The sequence below is a fragment of the Crinia signifera genome, chromosome 5, assembly GCF_055691185.1.
Source record: "Crinia signifera chromosome 5, ASM5569118v1, whole genome shotgun sequence".
In the NCBI taxonomy this organism is placed as follows: Eukaryota; Metazoa; Chordata; class Amphibia; order Anura; family Myobatrachidae; genus Crinia; species Crinia signifera.
This window is the reverse complement of record NC_139221.1, coordinates 210,248,914-210,271,982: the sequence shown is the minus strand read 5'-3', so window position 1 is coordinate 210,271,982 and position 23,069 is coordinate 210,248,914. Positions and strand designations below refer to the sequence as shown.

The window sequence follows — 23,069 nt, the reverse complement described above, 5'->3', positions numbered from 1 at the left end:
TGGGGGACATACCTGGCACAGTGGGGGGCATATCTGTTTCTGGCACAGTGGGGGACATACCTGGCACAGTGGGGGGCATATCTGTTTTTGGCACAGTGGGGGCATATCTGGCACATAGGAGCATATGTGTATCTGGCACTATTGGGGACATATGTGTATCTGGTACTATTTGGGCATATGTATATCTGGAACAGCACTATTGGGGGCATATGTATATCACACACCCATTTCCCATGTGGCTACACCCATTTTTTGGCGCACGCCTACGGCGCGCCCAACACAGTGCAGCTTGTGGCATGAGTAATGTGCCAGGGGCATTAAAGTGTTTGTCATAATGTGTAAAGGGCATTATTTGGTTATTAGGCAGATTTTTTTTTTTTTTAAATGTTAGTAGCTCTTCGGGTGGTTTATTTTGCCACGAGTAGCTCACATACCAAAAAAGGTTGGAGACCACTGGTGTAAGACATAGATAGATAGATAGATAGATAGATAGATAGATAGATAGATAGATAGATAGATAGATAGATAGATAGATACTGTAGATAAGCAAATAATATTTTTAGTGAAAACGGTGTAAATGTACATTACAATACAGTACAGAGTAATGGGTAGACATAGAAATGGGGCAGGCGTAATGCAAATACACTTTGCTTTACATAGTTAACATTTGCCATAAATACAAAATGTCAGCTTGTTTGATGATATATCATTTATTAAGTCATAATCTATATACATATATATGTTTTATGTTCTTGTTATGACAGAATATAATATAAACAAACTGCTGTACATCATGCCTTACACATTTGTCAAACCTAGTCTGTAATGCTCTACATCTTGTGCTATGACGTATAATGTTCTAAACACATCTAGATGTTCAGAACACATCTAGGCACCACTCATTTATGAATTCACTATCTCTTGGCCTAATGTGGGGTTTCGTAAGAAGCCATAGACAATAATTTAGAGTAACAAGCTATGAAGCGTTCACCCCCATAGTTCTCAGCGTGTTTATGTTGTGCTATGTGTGATGACTCCCCACAATGTCAGTAAAGTACTGGTATTTATGATGTTATTATACAAATGAATGTGTGGCAATGTATGCTCCCATAGCTGAGACACGTGATAACATTCAGAATTTATTTCTAACAAAATTATTTCAGTGATTCATTCTACATTCCAAAGCATGGTATGTTATTAGATTTATGCATTCAAATACACAACAAATCCATTATACAGTATATAGAATTGGTAGCCACCTCGATAAGGAGACCTAAACATGGTGCAGTCCAGTGATGGATTGATTTACCCTGCATTCACCTGTGTAGGGCTGGCATCAGAAATTGTGGGTCCAGGGACTGGTAAAATGGGCATGACCCTCCTACAGCAACTCCTGATTGCCAAAGGAACACATACACAGTACATTGCCAGAATTGTACTTTTAATTTCAAATGACTAGCAGTATAACCTGGCACTTACCTGCCGAATTGCTGCACCCTCCCAAGTCGCACAGGAGGGGATTTCATCATTGTAAGCTCACCCCTCACTTTACAATGCCTACACTTGGGTGAAACATGTTGTACTGCAGGTGGGGCAGATGTAACATGTGCGGAGAAAGCTAGATTGCATGGGGTGTGTTCAATCTGAAATATAAATTGCAGTGTAAAAATAAAGCAGCTATGTGTGAGTACATGCAAAAGCAGTCAGTATTCACCCTGCAGGGGAACAATATCAATGTATTTGCTTCTTTTGCATAGGACATTACTTGCTTTTTTGCTTTACTGAATCTGACCCATTGTGTGGTATTGAATGGTCAGTTGTATATGCTAAAGTTTGTAACACTATTAACACACCAGATTGGTGTGTATTATTTTGATTTATTTATAAGATCTTGGATAATTTTTTTATAAGTTAGACTATAAACAAATTTGAAGTTAGTCAAGTGACCATTACTACTTACTGAAGTAAATAGAAAGAGCAAATATCCACATATTTACAAACTAGTAAGCCTGCTCAAAAGCTAGTCTGCTACCTTGTGATTGCCTCTGTGTTTGTGCATGAGTGAGGGAGAAAGAGATGTAGTTTAACTCATTGCCAACAGATGGCAGTGTTTTGGAGACACACAAACAGACACTAGACATATATATATATATATATATATATATATATATATATATATATATATCATTAACTTCTTTATTTCTGTTTAGAGTTGTAGCATATTCTAAGTATTCTTTATAAGACCAGTTACTGGAAAAAATAAAAAGATTGGGGACTCGCACTAGTGTAGACACGTGTTTATTATATTGATTATGTCATATATGAGGGGAGTCAAAACTGGCCTTTGGAGACTTGCTCATTGTTAATCACTTGTTTCACATGTGGGTCAATCACCCTGTATGTGTTTTTTATGTGACGGACAGTGGTCACTATTGGAGTAAGGGCCAATTACAGCATTTGTTTGACTAAAAAAGAATATATAGCTACTTTATAAAATCTGTATTCCTGCACCGAACTGTGAGAGGCAACATTGTACAACAATAGCAATTCTCTGGTAAAGTGTTGGTCAAAAGTAGCAAATTCTGCTGCTAAACACTCACTGTGAGAGGCAACATTGTATAACAGACATTTGGCAACAGAGTCAGTGTGTGTAGCCATGTTTGGAAATTAATGTGTGGGAATTTCTGTCCCCTTATCACACGCAAAACTGTTTGTTAAGACAATGAGTGGTATTTCATTAATACAGATGTATAGGAGATACAGCCAATTGTATTGATAATTGCAGTTAAAATACTGAGAACCATATATTTGCAATATATGACCGCATGAGTAAATGTGCAATAATCAAACACACTTTCTCAGGATAAAAACTCTTAAACTGCATAAATCCACCCCCTATGAATACTGCACCCCTAATGGACCTGTATTTATAAGGCGAGTCCATGTCGGATGTATCGGGTTTGCCTACCCTGCAATGCAAAAGTAACAGGGGGGCACCCCGATTTCCCGTCTTAGGGGCCACCTTTCTCTTCTATCATTCTGGAACCATAAATGGACACAGGACTCTCTCACTCCTCGTTCTATGCAAATAAGTAAGACGAGTGAGCAGCAGAAGTACAGTGTACCACAGAGGTTCCAATACTTGTATTTCAATCTACACTAAATTTGATACTATCCCTTTACCTATATTCAAGGAGGGTCAGGGCAGATATACCTGGACTGCCTACCCTGCAATGCCACCAAGCAACAGGGGGACACCCAGGAGATCTGTCTAAAGGGATGATCCTTCTATACTATCCCTCTGGGACCCTATATGGGCACAGGGCTCTCTCACCCCTCGTCCTATACATTAAGCAAGACGAGTGGGCAGCAGAAGTTCTGTGGACATAGAAATCCCAACCTTTTTAAAGAAAATAAGAATAAAAACAGCGGAGACATTATGGTGACCCATGATTAAATCCTTAACACTAATCGATAAGTGAAAGAAACCAACACTGGTACACGACCGAGTGTAAGGAAATATGAAGGTCACATCTCTCTCAGAATTTTTCTGATCACCATGAGCCTGAATATCTATACCTAACCCAGCAGGTTATTGATAAATATTCGCAACTAAGGCATACATACGGAAATATCTATATTTCTTTGCCCTGTCTTTCCCTTTTTCCCTTTATTCCCCCCCCCCCCCCCCCCCCCCGTCGGCAACAATGTGTGGGACTATAGACAATTAATCAATTAACTTATTATGTTTTTGCAGTAAGGCATACTATTTTGAGGGAGTCTAGCGTGCACCCCACCCGAGTTTCTTTTTTCTCTTTTTTTTGGTTAAATAAGACCAGTTACTGTAAGTTATGTCCATTCTCACGTTGGTTTAGGGTTTAGCCTTCATGCAAAGTATTGTGTTGTGTGGTTGGAATGTATAACTGGATAGAATGGATTAAGGCACTTTTTAATGCCTGGCTGAATGGGGTTGGATTATGCATTTCCCATTATATTTGTTGTGGGAAATATCCTGTGATATTTCTGACTGGTGAAAGTATCATACTGTATAAATAGTCTATTGATTTTTTTTTCATGCATTTTACTTCATGTTAAATATATGGTTTATTTACTGGACTATTTACGTCAAAGATTTTTGTGTTGCTCTGACTGATGTAAGAATGAGTCATTGTGAAAATATTTATTGACATCAATTGTGTTGTCAGGGAAGTTTGTTTTGCAGAAGTTACATTATCAAACAAAACAATAATTGTTGGAATGTACATAACAGTTGAATGACAAAAAAAATGTTTTTATTGATCATCAAGAAAATATTCTGAGTTGTATGCCATGGCAATGGTTAGAGCAGTGGGCCAATGGTTTATGTATGCAAATGCATCATTTTGAGATGCACCCTGCTTTGAATTATATATCTCTTATATACATAGATCATACTTACCTATACTGCAGGAAGGTCTGATAGATCTCCTTGTGAACTGGAGAGTATAGGGAGATAATACTGGGAATCACAGGTCAGAAGGGAGGAGGCGGGGCCAATATAAACATAATTTGCATCATCATAGCTCCGCCTCCTCAACTGACCCACAGTTTGCTGCTTGGTGCGGTGCCTAATGACACACCCTTAGTGGTCATCTGCATCTAAAAGTTGGCAAGTATGAGTGGGTGCAAGTTGATGATGATGTTGGTTGTTGTTTTTTTATCACTCTTCATTTTATCACTTTGTGAAGCTCTCAATAAATTGATTTCAAGTGTTTTTTGGCCATTTGATGTAGACACAATAATGCGATAAATCGAATGCCCTTGCAACCTGAAATCAGGTGATGGACCGACGGCTGGGCTAAATAAACTATCAGATCGCACATCGCATTGCGCTAAATGGCATGTGTTAAAAAAAATAACATGCGATTCGATAGATGTTATGTGCAGCACATACTGTAATATCTTGAGATGTGAGATTCGACAAACGACCCCGTGCATCGCGTCGGGTGACACATACGATTGGCATGAGATCCATGCAGTTTGTCAGTGCGATTTATCAAACTCGCACAATTGTACCTGAGATCTCACAAGTGTATGGGCACCATAAGTCCCGTTTCTCCCCAATGCCTAGTTTGTTGATCAACCTTCTGTGTGCTGTAAAGAGAGATTGCTTTTCCTGTATTCACTAATACTGGAACATATAAAAAAACAGAGTTACTGTTTCTGCCCCGACTACCTGTTTTTCGAGACCCCAAGCTTCTGTCTTGACCATGATTATCGTCCAGTTCAACTACTTTGAGCACTATATTACTGATATTTTACTGAGAGACATTTATGGTGGCAATATCCAATCACTAACTTCATTGAGCACAATTATATATAATCTACAAAGTGTTCTTACATCAGTTAGTGAGGCCTTTCTGTGTTGGTGAACCAGCCACTGGCACCTATTGCCCAAGGCATTATCTGCACAGGTCACCTGGAGTGTGCATTACACTAATACAGCACTTGGGATAATACTTTAGTTTCCACATAGCTCATCCTGTAGATACCAATCTAACAAACTGGCTAACTGAGATGGCATTAGTTAATTGTCTATGAAACATTAATTGGCTAGACACACTCTATATGGCAAGGACTTTTTCAATTAAATGAAAACATTCAAAGCCCCCAAATGTTATACTACTTGTAATCCAGAAAGCCTGGCCTGCACATTTCATTCTACAATGCGTACATAGGAAAGTGATGATTGGTCTTTACAGTTAGGTTAGGTAGCCACTAGCATTGTGGTATCTTTGTCTTAACTCTAGAAACAAATGCAAGTGAAAAATACAAACAGTGGCAAATCCAAGCACATTTTACATTTGGTTATTAGCCATACATAGCAATGTTACCTGAATGTATGTGAGAGTCTTGAGGTTCTGTCAGCTCTCCTGGACTCAGGGCCATAACTAGGGTTGTGCAAGAGTTCATGGCCCTGGGAGTGGCCTTCGCTCTCTCACAGTACCTGCATGTGGCATTCTGGGTACATGGAATGGCACTCTGCAGCCAGTAGCTCTGCTGTCCAAAGCGTCCGGGGGCCATTCAGCTTGTGCAGCTGCCCAGTCCTTATGGTGCTCCAGGCAGAGCTCTGTTTCCCAGAGCCAGTGGCCCCACCCCCTAGGAAGCATGTTGTCATGATGTCACAGATTTAGGGGAATTGCACCATGTAGTATGATGATGTGAATCACTAGGATATGGTTGTATGTTACTTGCACTTTTGGCCTCCACAGCACATATAACTGCAATAAGCTCATCTGTATATAACAAAAACGCAGAAGATGCAGTTAAAGGTTGCAGCGGGTGCAGTGATGCAGGAGCAATTATTCTACCGTTATATCCATTTGCTGTGTTTTATTAGTATTAGAAAACACTAGTAAATGGTATAATAAGCCAGTGGTATGAAGCTTAGATGCTACAAAATTATATAATAATAATATTTATGAAGCATAAATGGTTCAAATGCTGCCTTGAACCTTTTACTGCCACTCCATTGCAATGTCCTTGGACTAGAGAGGAGGTGAATCATGGGGGGTAATTTACTAAGATGGGAGTTCTACTACTGAAGATGGGATGTTCCCCATAGCAACCAATCAGATTCTACTTCTTATTTATTTAGCACCTTCTGAAGATCATATAATCTGATTGGTTGCCCATAGCAACATGCCATCTTTAATGGAACTCCCATATTAGTAACTAAACCGCATGGTGTCTCTAGATGTATTTATCAGAGGGAGCTCTCAGTTGTACATTTATGTAGGGAGATGACAGTATTTTGTGTTCTTGATTTGGTTATTTTCAAACGTGGTTATCTCACACGTATTACAAAACATGTTACTAATAGAGTAGTACTGTATGTTGTTCATGGCATTATCAAAGTGTACAAGAAGTGGAAACATGTAACAGCTAACAAATGTGTTACAGCCAGGGAGGTTTGTGTAGAGCATTGCGTGGATATTGTTTTGTCCTGTGTTCAGTTCCAGACACATATCATATTCTAGTCAAAACATCAGCAGGTTGAGAAATACTGGTCCCTGAAAATGTGGAAAACACTTCCCAACAAACACAAGGTCACATGAGCCTGCAATTCAGGGGCAGGGCCCCCTTCCCTATCTTGACCACCTGGAATACCTGGTAAGACCTCCGGTGTTTGCAAAACTGCCCACACTACTCACCCTCTACATCCCCCTTTCTCTCTGGGCCTGAGACTGAAGTGCATACAGCCCCCCCCCCCCCTTTATGGCTGCAAGCAGTAATTTCCTGTGTCCTGTCTCAGTGTGAAATTCCCAGATGTTATGCCCTGGGAATTAGACACAGGTTTTTTGCAGGGTTTTTCCTGGGTAATACACGAGTGTATGGCAGTGTGAACAGCACAGACCCGGGTTTTTCTCACAAAATGCAAAAAAGCTAGTTCATTGGGGGATGTAATCATGTGATATGTGACAGCCAGCCAATAAAAGCTGGTTTTAAACAGCCAATCACAGCAATTTGTACAAATTTCCCAACACCCAATCAAATTCCACACACTTGTTGTAAGGCAGACCATGGAAAGCAGTGTGGAAGGGGCAGACACAGGAAATTCCCAGGTCTGAGGTGCAGTATGAAGGGAGTCTGTTGAGCTGAGAAGCTCTGTCCCCCGCCAAAAATCCAGCAAGAAAAACCCGGGATTTTGCAGGGGCAGCAATGAGAACGCAGCATTAGAAAAAGTGGGTAAGCATGTAGCCTTGATGTTATCTCTTTCCTGTTTCTTCAACAAAAAAACTTATATATTATTAGGATAATGCACATGAGAGTGACCACATCTCCAAGAGCCCTGAAATTATATAGGTTTTGAGGCGACTAGTGAATCATAGGCAGGAATTTATCATAAAGATAATCAAACAAAAGCAGATCATACATTGATAGCCCTGTAAAGCCTGCGTTATCGGGGATCCGCTGGGGATCTGATGTCCAGCCGCCAGAGACCTGTTTTTCATCCAATAACACATATGTAAGGGAACTTATCCCGGATGCTATATGTTGTTGCTTGATAATGGGTCATTTACTGCATGGTAAAATTGGGCTGTAATTGGAATAGGATATCCCCCATATCTACCGTATTTTCCGGCGTATAAGATGACTCCCCAACATTTCCACTCAAAATATAGAGTTTGTTATGTAAGTGCGCCCGGCGTATAAGACGACCCTCCCACTTGGAGGCATGTTTTTCAGGGGAAAAAAGTAGTCTTATACGCCAGCAAATACAGTAACTTTTTTTAATGTTTGTCATTAATCAGAATCACTTGTTATGTAAATAAGTCTGCCTCTAATTGTGTCAGAAAGAGAACGCATTGAACACTGCGGAGGTGTGTTCTGATTGGTAAGCGTCACAGTCCATGATATGTGTTGCGCACATCTTGGCAGGTATTTATAGTTTGTGCCACCGATTTTATCATTTAGCTGGTAGATATAGCTCTCAGCTGTTTGTCTGCCCAACTAACCTGTCTGTGAGCGGAACTCTGCCGTTTAGCACTTATATAACGAGAACTCACCTAGGAGTCAGTGTAAGGTGATTGTCCTGCACTGGTTGCCTTGGTTACAGTATAGATGATAGACAATGTCTAGGTTGCCAATCACTAGGTCGACAACTAATGGTCAACAGTGTTAGGTCGACACTGGAAAAATATCAACATACCTTAGTTTGACACTGCCAAAAGGTTGACAGAAGCTTATGGTCAACATTGGCAAGGTCGACCGTCAAAAGGTCAGCATTTTTTCTTGATTTTTTTGGTGTCTATGTAATGGTATGTCGACATGGACACCGTATATTTGTACCGCGTCCCCTTGCATGGCTCGCTTAGCTCGCCATGCTTCGGGACAATATTGTAATCCAACTCTGGGCCTGATTCAGACCTGTTCGCTAGGCTGTGTATATACACACAGCCTATCGAACAATTCGCTCCCAGGGTTTGAACATGCGCATTCGTGTGACCATCGTAACATTTCAGGAAATCGTTTCACGATCGGCCCAAGATCATGGTCGTTCTGGTGTGTAGCCTACATCAGATTTCTTATTTATATAACAAATGATGTGACAATGCCCTCTCACTTCAGGAGACAGGTTTCCCAAATGTACAGACTGCCAGGAAAGAAGATTGGGCAATGTAACGGACAGGAAGATCCTTCAGGGGCTTAATATAGAAGCCTGTAATATATTCATCTACTGGAATGACAAGAGGATATGCATTCCCTGCTCATGTGTCAGCTCACAGTAAAAGAAAGAAAGGAAATATGCAATAAAGACATTAAGTATTACATAATTATTTATGGTAAAAGCCATGTCATTGGGATGGAATCTACTCACATAACTGATGTTTTTATACTGTATTATAGCCTCAGTTGGTAAAGTGCCCTTAATGTAATCTGAGTATGCTGAGTGTATTAAATGCTGAGCAGGTGCTGGAAACTGCACCTACTGTAGCACAGATATATAATTAGTTTGTGCAAATTAGTTTTATTATGTAAATATGGACCTGCCCATCTTTGTGTACAAATCATACAGTACATTGTGTATATGTTATGTACACTTGTCACCTGCTTCATGTCAGTACACCATTTAAGGTGTTATGTCACATTACCATGTTACTTATACTTGTATGTTGTCAGGGTTGTTCAACTACTAGCACTTTCTGGGGAATTTTTTTTTGTATTCATCAATAGTTAATAAAATTATCTGCAAGCCTATTATACCGCTTTCAGACCGCACTCCGAACACGGCTTATTGCCGTGTTCGCGGGGCCTAAACACGGGTCACGGTGCGGTCTAAAAAGGCCACCACGGGTCGAGCAACACGGGTGTTCAACCCTGGTAATGACCAGGGTTGAACACGGCTATGACCCGTGTCAAGTGCAGTGTGAACGGGTGCCTGGGTCGACCGACCCGTGTCCCGTTCACAGTATGGAGGAGGCAGCACTGTCAGCTCCAAGTACTGCCTCCTCCCGAGCCCCCGATGACGCGCCGCCGCCCAGCACTGCCCCATGTGACGTCACTGACTCGGCAATATGCCGTGTCGGTGTCAGAACTTTCAGACCGCATTGCCGTGTTGCTCTGGGGATGGGACCCGTGTCCTAATCCCATGTGCGACACGGCATTTGCGGTCTGAAAGTAGTATTATTTTGTCTACTGCCTTTAAGGGTTTAGTGGGTCAGGCGTTAGGGCATTACGACCCAACAGCGATTTCCTCTGTGCCCCTATGGGCCTGTCCAACTCTGAACTTATGTCATATATTTTTGCTGGTACTCCAGCAGACGAGCGCAAAGAAGCCCCTTTCGGGCCACGAGGGAGAATAGCCCCTGTCAGTTGGGATCCCAACTGTCCGGTTTTTAAATGGTTGGGACTCCGATGTTGGTATACTGACTGTCGGGATCCCAACTGTCAGGCCATCATCCGGCACCCCTGTGTCCTCAGCTTGACCCCCTGTAAGCTGCTTGTGAGCCCCATACACACTGTGCTAGAAATAGCTCAGTTTTTACTGGCTTCTATTGGATTGTAAATTGAGGCCGATAAATATTAAACAAAACATAACGTGAAAGCCTGATGCTTGTAGCAGCATTTTTACCCCTTGCAGTCCAAATTAGTTTTTGCAATTCAAACAGTCTGGTTTAAATGTTTAAATTAACTGTAATGGTCTACATTGAATCTTGAACAATGCTAATGTTTTTATTTTAAAGTGGTCACCATTGGATCTGCTACTAGCGCTAGGGATGTTGAGCCTGACTAGACGTTGGATCTGAAGGGGTTAAGCCATACAGCACAGAACCCTATGATTTAAGCCCTTTTTCTAAGCGACCTGACTGAAAAAAAAAATATCAAAACTGCGCTAGGCAAATTTATCTCAGCAATTTTATTTATATATATTTAAGTTTTGACTGGCCAGTGACAATAAATAAATACAAAATACCTTATGGTGTGTACACATGGGTAGATATGCCTTGCTATGCGAGTCCAGATGTGATCAGATCGTATTGGGACTCGCATCACATGGCATGCATGCAGTAGCACAATTTAGATTATATAGTGCAGATCTGCACTATATAGTCTTGCCTGCCCTCTCTATCTGACCACCGACTTGCACTCACATGGGAGCGCGCATCAGCAGCACATCGGGCTCGCAAGCCCTAAAAAAGCATGCGATCTGCATGCGATATGGCTTCCGATGTTCACTATATCGGCAACATTGGAAGACATATCGCCCCGTGTGTACACACTAATAGAAAAACAGTAGGGAGTTAACTTACTGTATGGTGAGACATTGTAAAAAGTACTCGCTCACTTAGCCGCCTCTCTAAGCTACTGGTGCTTATCCAGTATAAACGCAGCTTTTTCCAGAGTGGCTGAGTGTCAACGATGGCTGTCTGTGCTGTTGAACAAGGAGATAGTACAAGGCAAGATGGTGCAGTGGTTGATTTCGGTTGATGCCTTTCCCTGCCTGTGTTAGCTTTCAGTGGCTTCCTCAGAACCAGTAGAATACCGCACTGCTGTCCCTATACCCTTTATAAAGGAATGTACCCATTTACTTCTGGGTTCACCCCGCCGCTCTGACTTCCTGTGTGAGGTCAGAGCAGGACTTGAATCAATCACCAGTCCCGTATGTTTAGTTGCCTGCATGCTGCGTGTTTAGATGGTTTCAAGCCTCGTTTCCATGCCCCCAGCCTCTCGTTCTGAGCATCTACGTTGCTCAGAATGCTCAGCACAGTCGCCCCATGTGTAGGCACCAACAGTGGCAAGTTTCTTACACACATAAATTTAGTTTCAGTGGAATAATTGCTCTGCTAACCTCATTTGTTAGATTTACTGTATGTGCCATTTTACTTACTTAACCTAATTCGCTCAAAGGACTCTATCCCTTTACTTGCAAATTATTTATACCGCTTTCACATTGCAAAATGCAGGGTCGCATTGGGACTTTGAAACGGTTCAGTCCCGGAGCGACCCTTCATTTTGCTCTCTCGATCACTCCAGCAATTTTTCCGGGTCACTGACATTATGCTGGGGCGGAGCGGCAGAGAGTCACCAGGGGTGGGGGATGAAGCAGCGCTTGGAATGCACATCAGATCAGATGTCAAACACCTGCGATTTGGCCACTTTTCATCTGATTTCTCGGTCCGATCTTTCGATTGGATAAAAACAGGCCTAATCGCACTACTGTATGGGGGCCTTTACACTAGCAACAGAATTTTTAGGCCCACTCCTGCTTATAGCACTCTCCATCCGGGTGTGTTTTGTTATTTTATACACAGTATATTACTTGTAAATAGTGCTGGCTAGAAATGCTCAGATAATAGTATAATAGTACTTAACTATCTCAGCCCTATAACACCCACATGGAAACATCATAAGCTAAGCTTTCCTTTTTTTCCACTGTAATAGGGCCCTCATTTATCCCTGTTTCTCCATTTTATTTCATCCACCTCAGATCTCTAAATCATAATGCTTATTTTCCCATCATTTGGATAGCTGAAACATTCAGATTAAGGCCCTTATTCAGATCTGATCGCAGTACAAATTTGTTCTCAAAATGGGCAAAACCATGTTCACTGCAGGTGGGGCAGATGTAACATGTATAGAGAGAGTTAGATGTGTGTGAGTTATTTTGTTTCTGTGCAGGGTAAATACTGGCTGCAATATTTTTACACTAAAATTTAGATTTCAGTTTCAACACACCCCACCTAAATTTAACTCTCTCTGCACATGTTACATCTGCCCCACCTGCAGTGCACATGGTTTTGCCCATTTTGGGAACAAATTTGTACTGCGATCAGATCTGAATAATGGCCTAATAGTAGTGGAAATATGTTCACCTATACTTTGCCTTTTTTTGGACTTAAAAGCCGAATGTACTAGATTTTTTTTTGCAGAACTAAGGTTTTCCTGATACATGGTTTAATGATTTAGCTGCTAGCTACACTTTAAGGTAGGAATCCAAATACCTGTGATGTATTGGCAAGTGCAAGTAAGGCATACTTGCCTAGCCTGATGCTGTTGGTCCCGAATTTTGGGGTAGTCCACCAAAGTATGTGGCTCTTTTGCATCCTGGTTGCTTCCTAGTGATAGTTAATAGCTGAGTAGCATAACTGTCGTGCTCAATAGCAGGTTTTTGCATAGAGAAAAATCTTGTTACAGTGATTAATCGCTTCTATTGAGTATAGTGTAGATTAGGTGCTGTAACAAGAGGTTTTCATGTCAGATTGTGCTCTGTTAGCCTTTGTAGTGTGGCATGCTGGGATGCGAAGAGTGCTCTGTGGAAGACACTTAAAGGATAAAGGACTTTTCTCTTTTTGGGGTCAGATAATCTCAGAGGCGAATAATCTCCATTGTAGCTAAAGTATTCCTAGTCACTGTGTCTTAGCTGTTACTTACATACGTTTCCTTTTATCTTCAGCATCAAGCTCGTAGCTGTTCAGGAGCTGTCAGATAAAGATGCACTGGAAAAGGTAACTTCTTTTTATATTTCATTTTGCAACAACTGTTCACCTGGTATTTAAACATAGGCTTGAAGCATGCCTATTTCACCCACAAGGCAAGGTGAGACTCATTGTCAATCTCAAAAGAGGCAGCAGAGATCAGAGATCTCACCTTTGTCGGTTGGCCCTTAACATGTACTACCCCACTATAGTTTATTACATTGCCATGCTCTCTTCCGCAGGGAGCTGCTGGTGTGACCACAGTGAGGGGAGAGTTGAGGAATGGAATGTTGAGGTGAAACATTGAGGTGAAACACCTCAGTGGTGAGGTGAAAACCTCATTTGTGCTGCCTTCCTCTAGGTTGGCATTGTCTGTCACGCAGCTCATCAATTATGTCAGTCACATCTGACCCAGCTGCACATCAGGTTTCTTACTATTAAGTGCTGTTATTGGCTGCAACTGCTTATGTTCCAGCATGCTCCTTTGTATATTTTAGGTATCTACAGTGATTGTGTTTAGGGGAAATAGTTTTGGAATTAGAACTCAGATTTGTAGAAAAAACATCAGAATACTGGAAATAACGTCTGCAGCAACATAAAGTAGGGAATGTATCAAAAATGGAATTTGCAGCATTAGCCAAATCATAATGCTTCCTGATTACTGATGACAAATCTAATATTATACAGCTGTGGCATATGGGAATTTTACTGAATAACAAATCCTGCACTGAAATATTATTCTCGTTTACAGTTTTTTATAGTTTTATTTTAAAACACAAACGTAATTTTTTTTAAGCGTGATAGTACATTATTTTACATTTCAAAATATTTCTTACGTTTGAAATTCCTTGATGTTTACATAAGTGTGCAACACACTTTAAGGTTTTGTAGAGCCACTGTTTGCAGCAATTACTGCACTAAAGGCCCATATACACTGGGTGACTTTTAGCTAAAAGCAGCTTAGTTTACTGGTCAGCATGAAAGCCACCCAGTGTGTACGGTATTACCAGCAGATGAGCGGCGGAGTGGACGGCTTTCCAGAGCATCCCATCATCTTTCACCATACAAGCTGGGCAAAATGCCCAGTGTGTATGGACCTTAAGTTTTTGGGGTTAAGAGTAATGCTGAATGCTGTGTGTGGAGAGAGGGACTGAGGGTATGTCAGTATCTCCCAGATCTCTTGGCATGCCCTCACAGCAGGGCCGGACTGGCCATCTGGCACTTCTGGCAAATGCCAGAAGGGCCAATTGCTGCATGGGCTGGTTCGTCCATTCATATAAGAATTCGGCAGCAATGCCTCCTGCACGCACTGTGCATAGGGGATGATGCACTGCCCCATCACCGATGTTTGAAGTAATTGCATAATGACATCACAACGCGATCACGTAATGACGCAGGGACGTGGTTGCATTCCACCTGCTATGCACAGTGCTGCCCAGGAGGCCCTGCTGCCGGATTATTACATGGATGGACAAATCAACGTGGCTGTCCTGGTATGAACAGTGTGGGAATAGGGGTGGCAACCAGGAGCTGCTGTAGACAGGAACAATTTTATTTCCTGTTACTGCAGCATGTCAGTCACCATCTGATTGAGGCCATGCCCACTGATCTTTCCACCCTCCCTTGATTCTAAACACGGGGCATAGGGGCTAAGATCACACGTGACTCCCTTTCCTTCAGCTCTTCTGCCTTTTTTTTTTTAACAGACCCTCCCCTCATGGTTACAAAGGAGTCCCCCCCCCCCCCTCTCTTGTGCGGCAAAGCTATCCACATTGCTGCACCCACACCCCCCTGTGTTAGTAGTGCCAGTGTGCATTCTCAGAGAGTGAAGCGAGATAGAGAGGAGGAGAGCAGAGAGAGAGGGAAGGAATGGGATTAGAAATAGGCCCTGACATTTTAAGTCCACAGGCCCACTGTGGAGTGAAAAAGTGAAGGATGGAGTTGTGTGCGCACCTTCGGCACGCATTTTTTTAAAGGGGGCGTGGCCATTCCAAAGGGGGCGTGTCCTTTAGTGTAGTGTACCACACCATATACCACTTTTACACATTATGCAACAAAATAGTGGACCCTATTATACTTGCCGCTTACACATGATGCCAAAAAGAATCCAAGTGCTTGTGCACGTTGAACTACCGCACACCCCGCAACGCTGACAGGGTAAGAAGCAGGCCAGCGGGACGCCGCTCCCTGCTTATCCCCAGCACGCACCCAGACTGTAACCAAGCCCCGTTTAAGGTTACACCTGCTGAGAGACATAAGCCCTTTTTGGGCTTATGGTACAAAGGGATCTGTTGATACCCCGATACCCTTAGGGGCTCTCAGTAGTGGTACTCAACGGGCCACCTGACCCATTATCCCCACAAAAACATCATTGCACCCCATGCACCAGTTTGTATTATATTTATTATTTATTATTATTTTGCACTATTTGTTATTTACTGGAATAAACATTTTATGCACCAAATACACCCTTTCTCTTTTTTCTATTCACTGTATCTAGTATACCCAGGCAGCGCTTCAGCCCAACCCAATTTCTCTTGTATAGCAGTACCTCTAGTGTCTGTCTCCTATAAGGCGGCGGCAGTGGTGTAGCTAGGTGCCACGGTGCCCGGAGCAAGGGCATGTTTTGCGCCCCCCCCCCCCCCTCCCTCTCAATTTGTAGTAGGTGAGGCTCCTGCTCAGTTAAAAGTGGGCATGGACCAACATTATACCACACACCGTAATGCCCATTGCACATTTTAGTGAACTTTGTAATTCCAATTACACATAAGCCCACACATGATGCCCATTACATACTATATAACACACAGCAATGCCCATGACATACTATATAACACCGTAATCCCCATAACATACTATATAACACACCATAATGCCCGTCACATACAATATAACACACCGCAATTCCCATTACATACTTTATAACACACCGTAATGTCCATTACATACTATATAACACACCGTACTGCTCATTACATACTATATAACACACCGTAATGCCCGTCACATACTATATAACACACCGTAATGCCCATGACATACTATATAACACACCGTAATGCCCATTACATACTATATATCACACCATAATGCCCATTACACATTTGACACATAAGTGCCACTTACCTACATGCTCGATGCCAAGGGGCTTCATGCTCAACTGAATCTTCTTGGGTGCAGCAGGGTGGGAGGGTGCTTGCAGCAGGGTGAGTGCAGTAGGGTGGGAGGATTGTGTGTGCACCCCCGCCTGTGCTGACAGCCAGCCAGAACGCCCCCCCACCCCGCCGCGCTCCGCTCGCCCGCATCTCCCCGCTCGCCCGCTCCACAGTGTGCCTGGCCGGGAGAGAAATGTGCTCCTATCCTATGTAAAATTCATATCTCCCGCTGGACCGCTAGCTAATAGGCGCTCGTGGTCCAGCAGCCGCCAGTTGATGGCTGCTGGACCGCAAGCGCCCATTGGCTAGCGGTCCAGCAGGAGAAGTGAATTTTATACAGTAGCACATCTCTCTCCCGGCCGGGCACAGCGGGGGAGCGGGCACAGCGGGGGAGCGGGCAGCAAAAAAAAAAACGTCTGAAATGACAGGGGGGCACGTTCCCGGGTGCCCCCCCCCCCCTGAATCCGCCAGTGGTCCCCGCTGTCACTACATCCCCGCCGTAAATGTCCCTGCCCTCCCTATTTGTGAATTTTGGCTCAAACTGTGTAGCATAATGTGAATTTCAGCTAAGTCTATGTGGCATACTGTGAATTTTGGCTCATTTCATGTGGCATAATGTGTAATTGGCAAATATAAGGGGGTCTACTATTTTGTTGCATAATGGGTATATGGTGTGGTACACTATACTCAAGGACATGCCCCCTTTTTCATGACCACACCCCCTTTTCTGCAGCTAAGGTGGGCCTGTGTACTTTAAATACCAGGGCCTATTTTTAGTCCCAGTCCGGCCCTGCCTCACGGTAATGGCATACAGGAGGCATGGCCCGTGATTGTGTCATTCTAGCAAAGCCATGCCCACTTTTCCGAGGCCATACCCCTTCACTGTGCATGCGTACCATACACATTGCAAATTTACGAAGGGAAATAGTAACAATTTTGCCCAGGGCATTTTTTCTTTCAGACTGGGCAGCGGCTTTCACCACACAGTCCACTGCGAATTCTCTAATTAGCAATCTATGCTGAACTAGGCCCTGAGTTAGGAGTAAAATAAAATACTTAGCTTTCTGTAAGATCTGCAAGTGTTCATAGAATACAAAAGTGAAATATTGAGAAAGTGTACATGTAACTGATCCAGTAGTAGTAGATTTGAAAAATGTTACATTTATTTATTTATTTGAAATCTCTTTGTGCCTAAAAAAAAAACCACAAATCATCAGAACATCGTTATACTGAATTATAATTTTTTTTCTTTATTAAAATACTCATGCTGTACATTACTTGTTTTCAGAAAGATAAAGGAAACATTTACATCTCATTCTCGCCTCCCAGTACTTATTATTCTCCAGAATCTTACTGTATTGGAAAATGATTATTAAATATGTGCACATCCCTCATTTGTAGATGCAATTCTAAGCACATACATTTTATTTTGCTGCACAAAACATTCTATTTTAAAATTATGGAAATACAATATATGATATATTTAAGTATTACGTTTATTTTATCATTTATACAGCTCTGTGCATATGTAATATGTTTTATATGTGTCTTTTTTTAATCACACATAACGATTTAATGCTGCATTCAATAAAATGATCATAAAAGTCAACATCAAAATAAACGAACAATCCAGTGTTTTTTGTTATTAAGGTTAAATCTGTCAGTGCCCCTTTAATCTGTTGTCGGGCTTGGTGGTGGTTTGGATTTCACAGCTGCTCAGGGTGAAAACTAAACATACCTTTTGGCAGAGACCCCAGTGAAACAAAGCTTGCCAAGAGAGGGTGACCTCCGTACCTCCAGCCAACCATTGTTTGCATGTTCACAAGGAGCTGTTCTCAAGGCTCTGTTTCAGGAGGGAAAATAGGATCTTGTTGAGTCACTTGAATATGTAATAAGATTTACCTTCCTAATCGTCTATTTTAAAGATTAAGTGGCAGGTCGGATGGGTTACTTGCATTTTACATGAGCTTACTGTATGTTTTCATAATCGCAATGACATCTCAGTTTAAAGTTATGTAATATTTACAATACAAGTGCTATGGCCTTGTCTTTCTGCCAATAACAGCTTATTTTTGAAGGAATGCTTTTATATATTTTTTTCAGTCATAGCTTTACATTTAAAAAAAAAAAATTCATACTTTATGAAAATGTATAGGCAATAAAAGAATATAATTCTTTCAAATAGAATGTCTAAGGCAGAGGTTTGTCAAACTTTTTTTAATTCGTTTTTTTAAATTGACTCAGACCCCCTCTCGGCAGCAAGGAACGCGATCCTGGGCTGCTAATAGAGCATTAGAGAGGTCGCATAGAGTATGGCGGCCTTTAGGCACTAGGGGGAGGGTTATGGCTAGTGGGTGGTTAGGGTTAAGCTGCAGAAGGGGATGGATAGGTTTTAAACACTCACTGGTCGGGTTGTGACCATCAGGGTTCCACTGTTGAGATTTTACCATTGAGTCCTGTCCGCCAGGATATTGTACCCAAATGTAACAAACAATAAAAAGTGGGGATCAGTGGAGACGTTATCCTTAGCAACCAATCAGCATCTACCTATCATTTTATATAATTTCTTAATAAGTACTACCTCAAGCAACTTATTTACTGATGTACATCACTCTTTTCACTTCTTTATAATCAACCCCTATATCCGAGCTTGTGACCACCCTTTCAGTGTATGGGAAAATACATGGAAGGTTATAATAAAGTTTTATCTGTTTCAGTCAAGTCTAAGCCGAATCTTTCTAATACATATCAGGTTAATAAATTGACAGTAAACATGAAGATAATCATAATGATAAATATAATAATTGACACCACAGTATTGTCATCAGAACATCAGCATGGCTCCAATTGTCGAAAGGCACCAGGTTTGCATCCTTAAATTGCCAATAGGTTCACATCTGCAATGTCTCCAAGTGAAACTGGAGGATGCACACAGTAATTGATAGGCACAGACGGGAGGGCTGCTGGCGGAGGTTAGACTTAAGGTGTGAGGGAGTGTGTTTGGGTGTAGTTAAGGTTTAGTGTTAAGGATAGGGGGAGAAGTACAGAACACTGATCCTCAGATGCCTGATCCTCATGTGACCATTTGGAGCCAGAAGAAGACGCTGGAGCTACCTTGGCAGCTGCTGGGAGAAAATAAGAACCCAATAGACCGGTGGTTGGCAACTTTAATTGGGGTGTTAACTACTCAGAATTTTTTTTTATCTCTTGAAAAGCTACTTGATAAACAACCAGATTTTTTTTTTTTTAAGTGGTCTGCATATCTATCTGACCCACTTCTAGTCCTTGGCCCTCCACGTTGATCTGTTCACCGCCTGCAGCACGGATGCTCTTCAGTGGATCCCCTCTTCATCCCGCAGTGACTCCCATTGACTTTTCCACTGTGGAGTGTTAGCTGTCATTCTGTCTCCCACTATCGATGTTGTTATTTGAGGGTCTCTGATACAGACGCAGCCACCACCTGTCTGTTCTGGACACTGCCACTGGATCACTTCCTCCTAACTGTCTCAGCAGTACTGCAGCTAGGTGAGCTACCTAAATTATGACCATAAGCTACCGATAGCTTGGGAGCTACAGGTGGGAGCAGGGCCGGCGCTACCATTAGGCAGCTGCCTAGAGCGCCAGCCACTAGAGGGTGCTCTTTTGTTCAGCGGGCACCTCCAACAGCAGCCGCCTGTCAGACCTCATGCCTGCCACAAGCACAGAGTATAGGCTGGTGAAGGATGTGGTAGAGGCGCGGGCGCTATGCAATTATTTCTATTAATTGTGTGCTGTACGTACACAGTATGCTTCAAGTAACAAGCTGCAGGCCTGCCTTGCAGCTCCTCGTCTCCTACTTCTGACACCCTCCATGTGCTCCCTGGCTGGCAGCTGTACCTGTCCCAGAGACACGGTATTGTAGTTATGTTTCATTTATTGTGCACTGCATACTTATATATCACATATTATGCTATTTGTAATATATATATATATATATATGTATCTGTAGGAAAATGTAGAAGGAAGCGCTTCTTAGTGTATTAACGTTTTATTAAAAGGCAATCTGCCACTTTGTAAAAGTTTAAAAGAATTACAAAGACTCATACCACACAATACATCAGTGTGGGCTTAGATACCACATGATATAAAAACACAATTTCCAAACGACACACGTCACCGTCAAAGATGTGGGGCTGGGGAACTCTCGCTGGTCACAGCGCGCTGGATCTGTAGGCTGGCTGCCACGATTTTTTCCAGGTCACAGCAGCTCTCCCTCTCCCGTGCAGTGATCAATGTGCAGGTAAGCGTCTGGTGAGGCACGCCCATGGGAGGGAGAGCTGCTGTGACCTGGAAAAAATCGTGGCAGCCAGCCTACAGATCCAGCGCGCTGTGACCAGCGAGAGTTCCCCAGCCCCACATCTTTGACGGTGACGTGTGTCGTTTGGAAATTGTGTTTTTATATCATGTGGTATCTAAGCCCACACTGATGTATTGTGTGGTACGAGTCTTTGTAATTCTTTTAAACTTTTACAAAGTGGCAGATTGCCTTTTAATAAAACGTTAATACACTAAGAAGCGCTTCCTTCTACATTTTCCTACAGATTGTCTTAATCCCTACGGATCCAGGGATTCCCATACTAGTTGGAAAGCAGCGGTCCTAAAGATTGTAAGGATCTAGTGTGCCCCACGGAGCAGATACCTGAAAAGGACTGTGACCTCTATCTTCTCCCTAACACTCAGGTGTAGTGGTACAAAAACATTTACAAGCTAAAAAGACTAGCGCATCTCCAGCCTTTTCCATATATATATATACAGGGGGGGTAGACGGGCGGCACTCTCTCGGATTTGCAATAAAGCGACACCAACAAGCAGGTGGGATAGTCGACGTTTCGGAAGTCACTCCTTTATCAAGACAAGAACAAAAAACAACAGAAATGTACATACCTATGTACCCCATGTCAGCGTGCATCATCCAATCCAGGCTCCACCGGAGATTGGTGTCCGCATCCCTCACTCTTCCGGGTTACCCCGTACTTCCGGCTTCAGCGTGTTGCGTGATGACGCACCACCGCGTCTCCAGTGTGTATCAGGGTTGCTAAGAAACCATCTCCAGGGCGCTCTGAAAGAAACAAACACACGCTTATAGTAGGACACCAGAACATATTAAACACAGTGTGAAAAAACAAGCAACAGTTATACAAATGGCAATCATCAAAGGGGCCAGCGGTACTGAAAGTTGGATTAAAGAAAAATATTAAATGAAAACTGTTCATTAAGACCTTGCGGTCTCATCGTGTCCAATTTATAAATCCAATACATTTCCAGTTGCAGCAACTTCTTAGCCCGATCACCGCCTCTCGGATCCAGGGGGACATGGTCGATAATGACATATCGTAAGCTAGCCAGGCTATGTTTTTCTTGGACAAAGTGCCTGGCTACAGGCTGGTCATTGTCTTTTTTATTAATCGCGGCTCTGATGGCCGAGCGATGGAGAGCGATTCTTTCTCGGAAAGTTCTTACAGTCTTGCCTATATAGCATTTACCACAGGGACATTTAATCATATACACCACGTGGGTGCTGGTACAGGTGACGGGATGCCTGATCTTAAATTTGGTGCCAGAAAGGGGGTGAAAGAAGAACTTGGTGTTTGTCATCCCACTACAGGTGGTACACCCTGTGCAGGTATAGCAACCACCTTCCTTAACACGAGTATGAGCAGGAATTCTCTTGGCGATGTCAGTACGGACCACCCAGTCACGTACATTGCGGCCTCGTTTATAGCATGGCATGATGGTGGTATTTCTCAGTTTCACCAGGTCACGATCTTGTTGAATCACAGGCCACAATTTTTTAGATGCAGATGTAATCATATTATCTGCATCATTGTAATCCCTAACCCATCCAATCCGATCCAATCCGATCTTTTAGATGGTCAGGATCCTTGCTTTTCCTTTTCAAGAGATCATCTCTGGAAAGCAGATCAACTTTTCTGCGTGCATTCACCAATGTGGTATCATCATAACCACGTTGTTTAAATCTGTCCATCATATTAGACAGTTGTGTAGGTAAAGTCGCAGTATTATTGGTGATGCGTTTGACACGGATGAGTTGGGATAGTGGCAATCCCCTAATCAGGGCTGGAGGGTGGTGACTCTGGGCACACAGCAGTGTGTTTCTGTCTGTGGTCTTAGAAAAAATAGATGTCATGACTTGTTGGTTTTCAATAGATATCTGGACATCCAAATATTGGATGGATGTCTGGCTCATACTGAAAGTGAATTTGATGGGACAATCTTGATTGTTGATATCACCCATCAATTCTCTGAACTCTGTTTCGGTTCCCAGCCAAAACAGTAAGACGTCATCTATATACCTCGTATATAGTGCAATCTTGGGGGCAACCTGCTGATTAAAAAACAACATTTGCTCAACCACAGACATATAGGCGTTCGCGAACGAGGGTGCCACGGGAGA

The 23,069-nt window shown here is 42.5% G+C and overlaps 1 protein-coding gene across 1 annotated transcript in view; it reads left to right on the top strand.

Moving 5' to 3' along the window:
- EEPD1 (endonuclease/exonuclease/phosphatase family domain containing 1) overlaps nt 1–23,069 on the top strand; it is a 122,369-nt gene that overhangs the window by 59,149 nt on the left and 40,151 nt on the right. Inside the window, exon 2 of the mRNA XM_083188494.1 lies at nt 13,439–13,490. Within this exon, the coding sequence (XP_083044620.1) occupies nt 13,439–13,490 (52 nt within the window). The remainder of the gene's footprint in view (nt 1–13,438; nt 13,491–23,069) is intronic.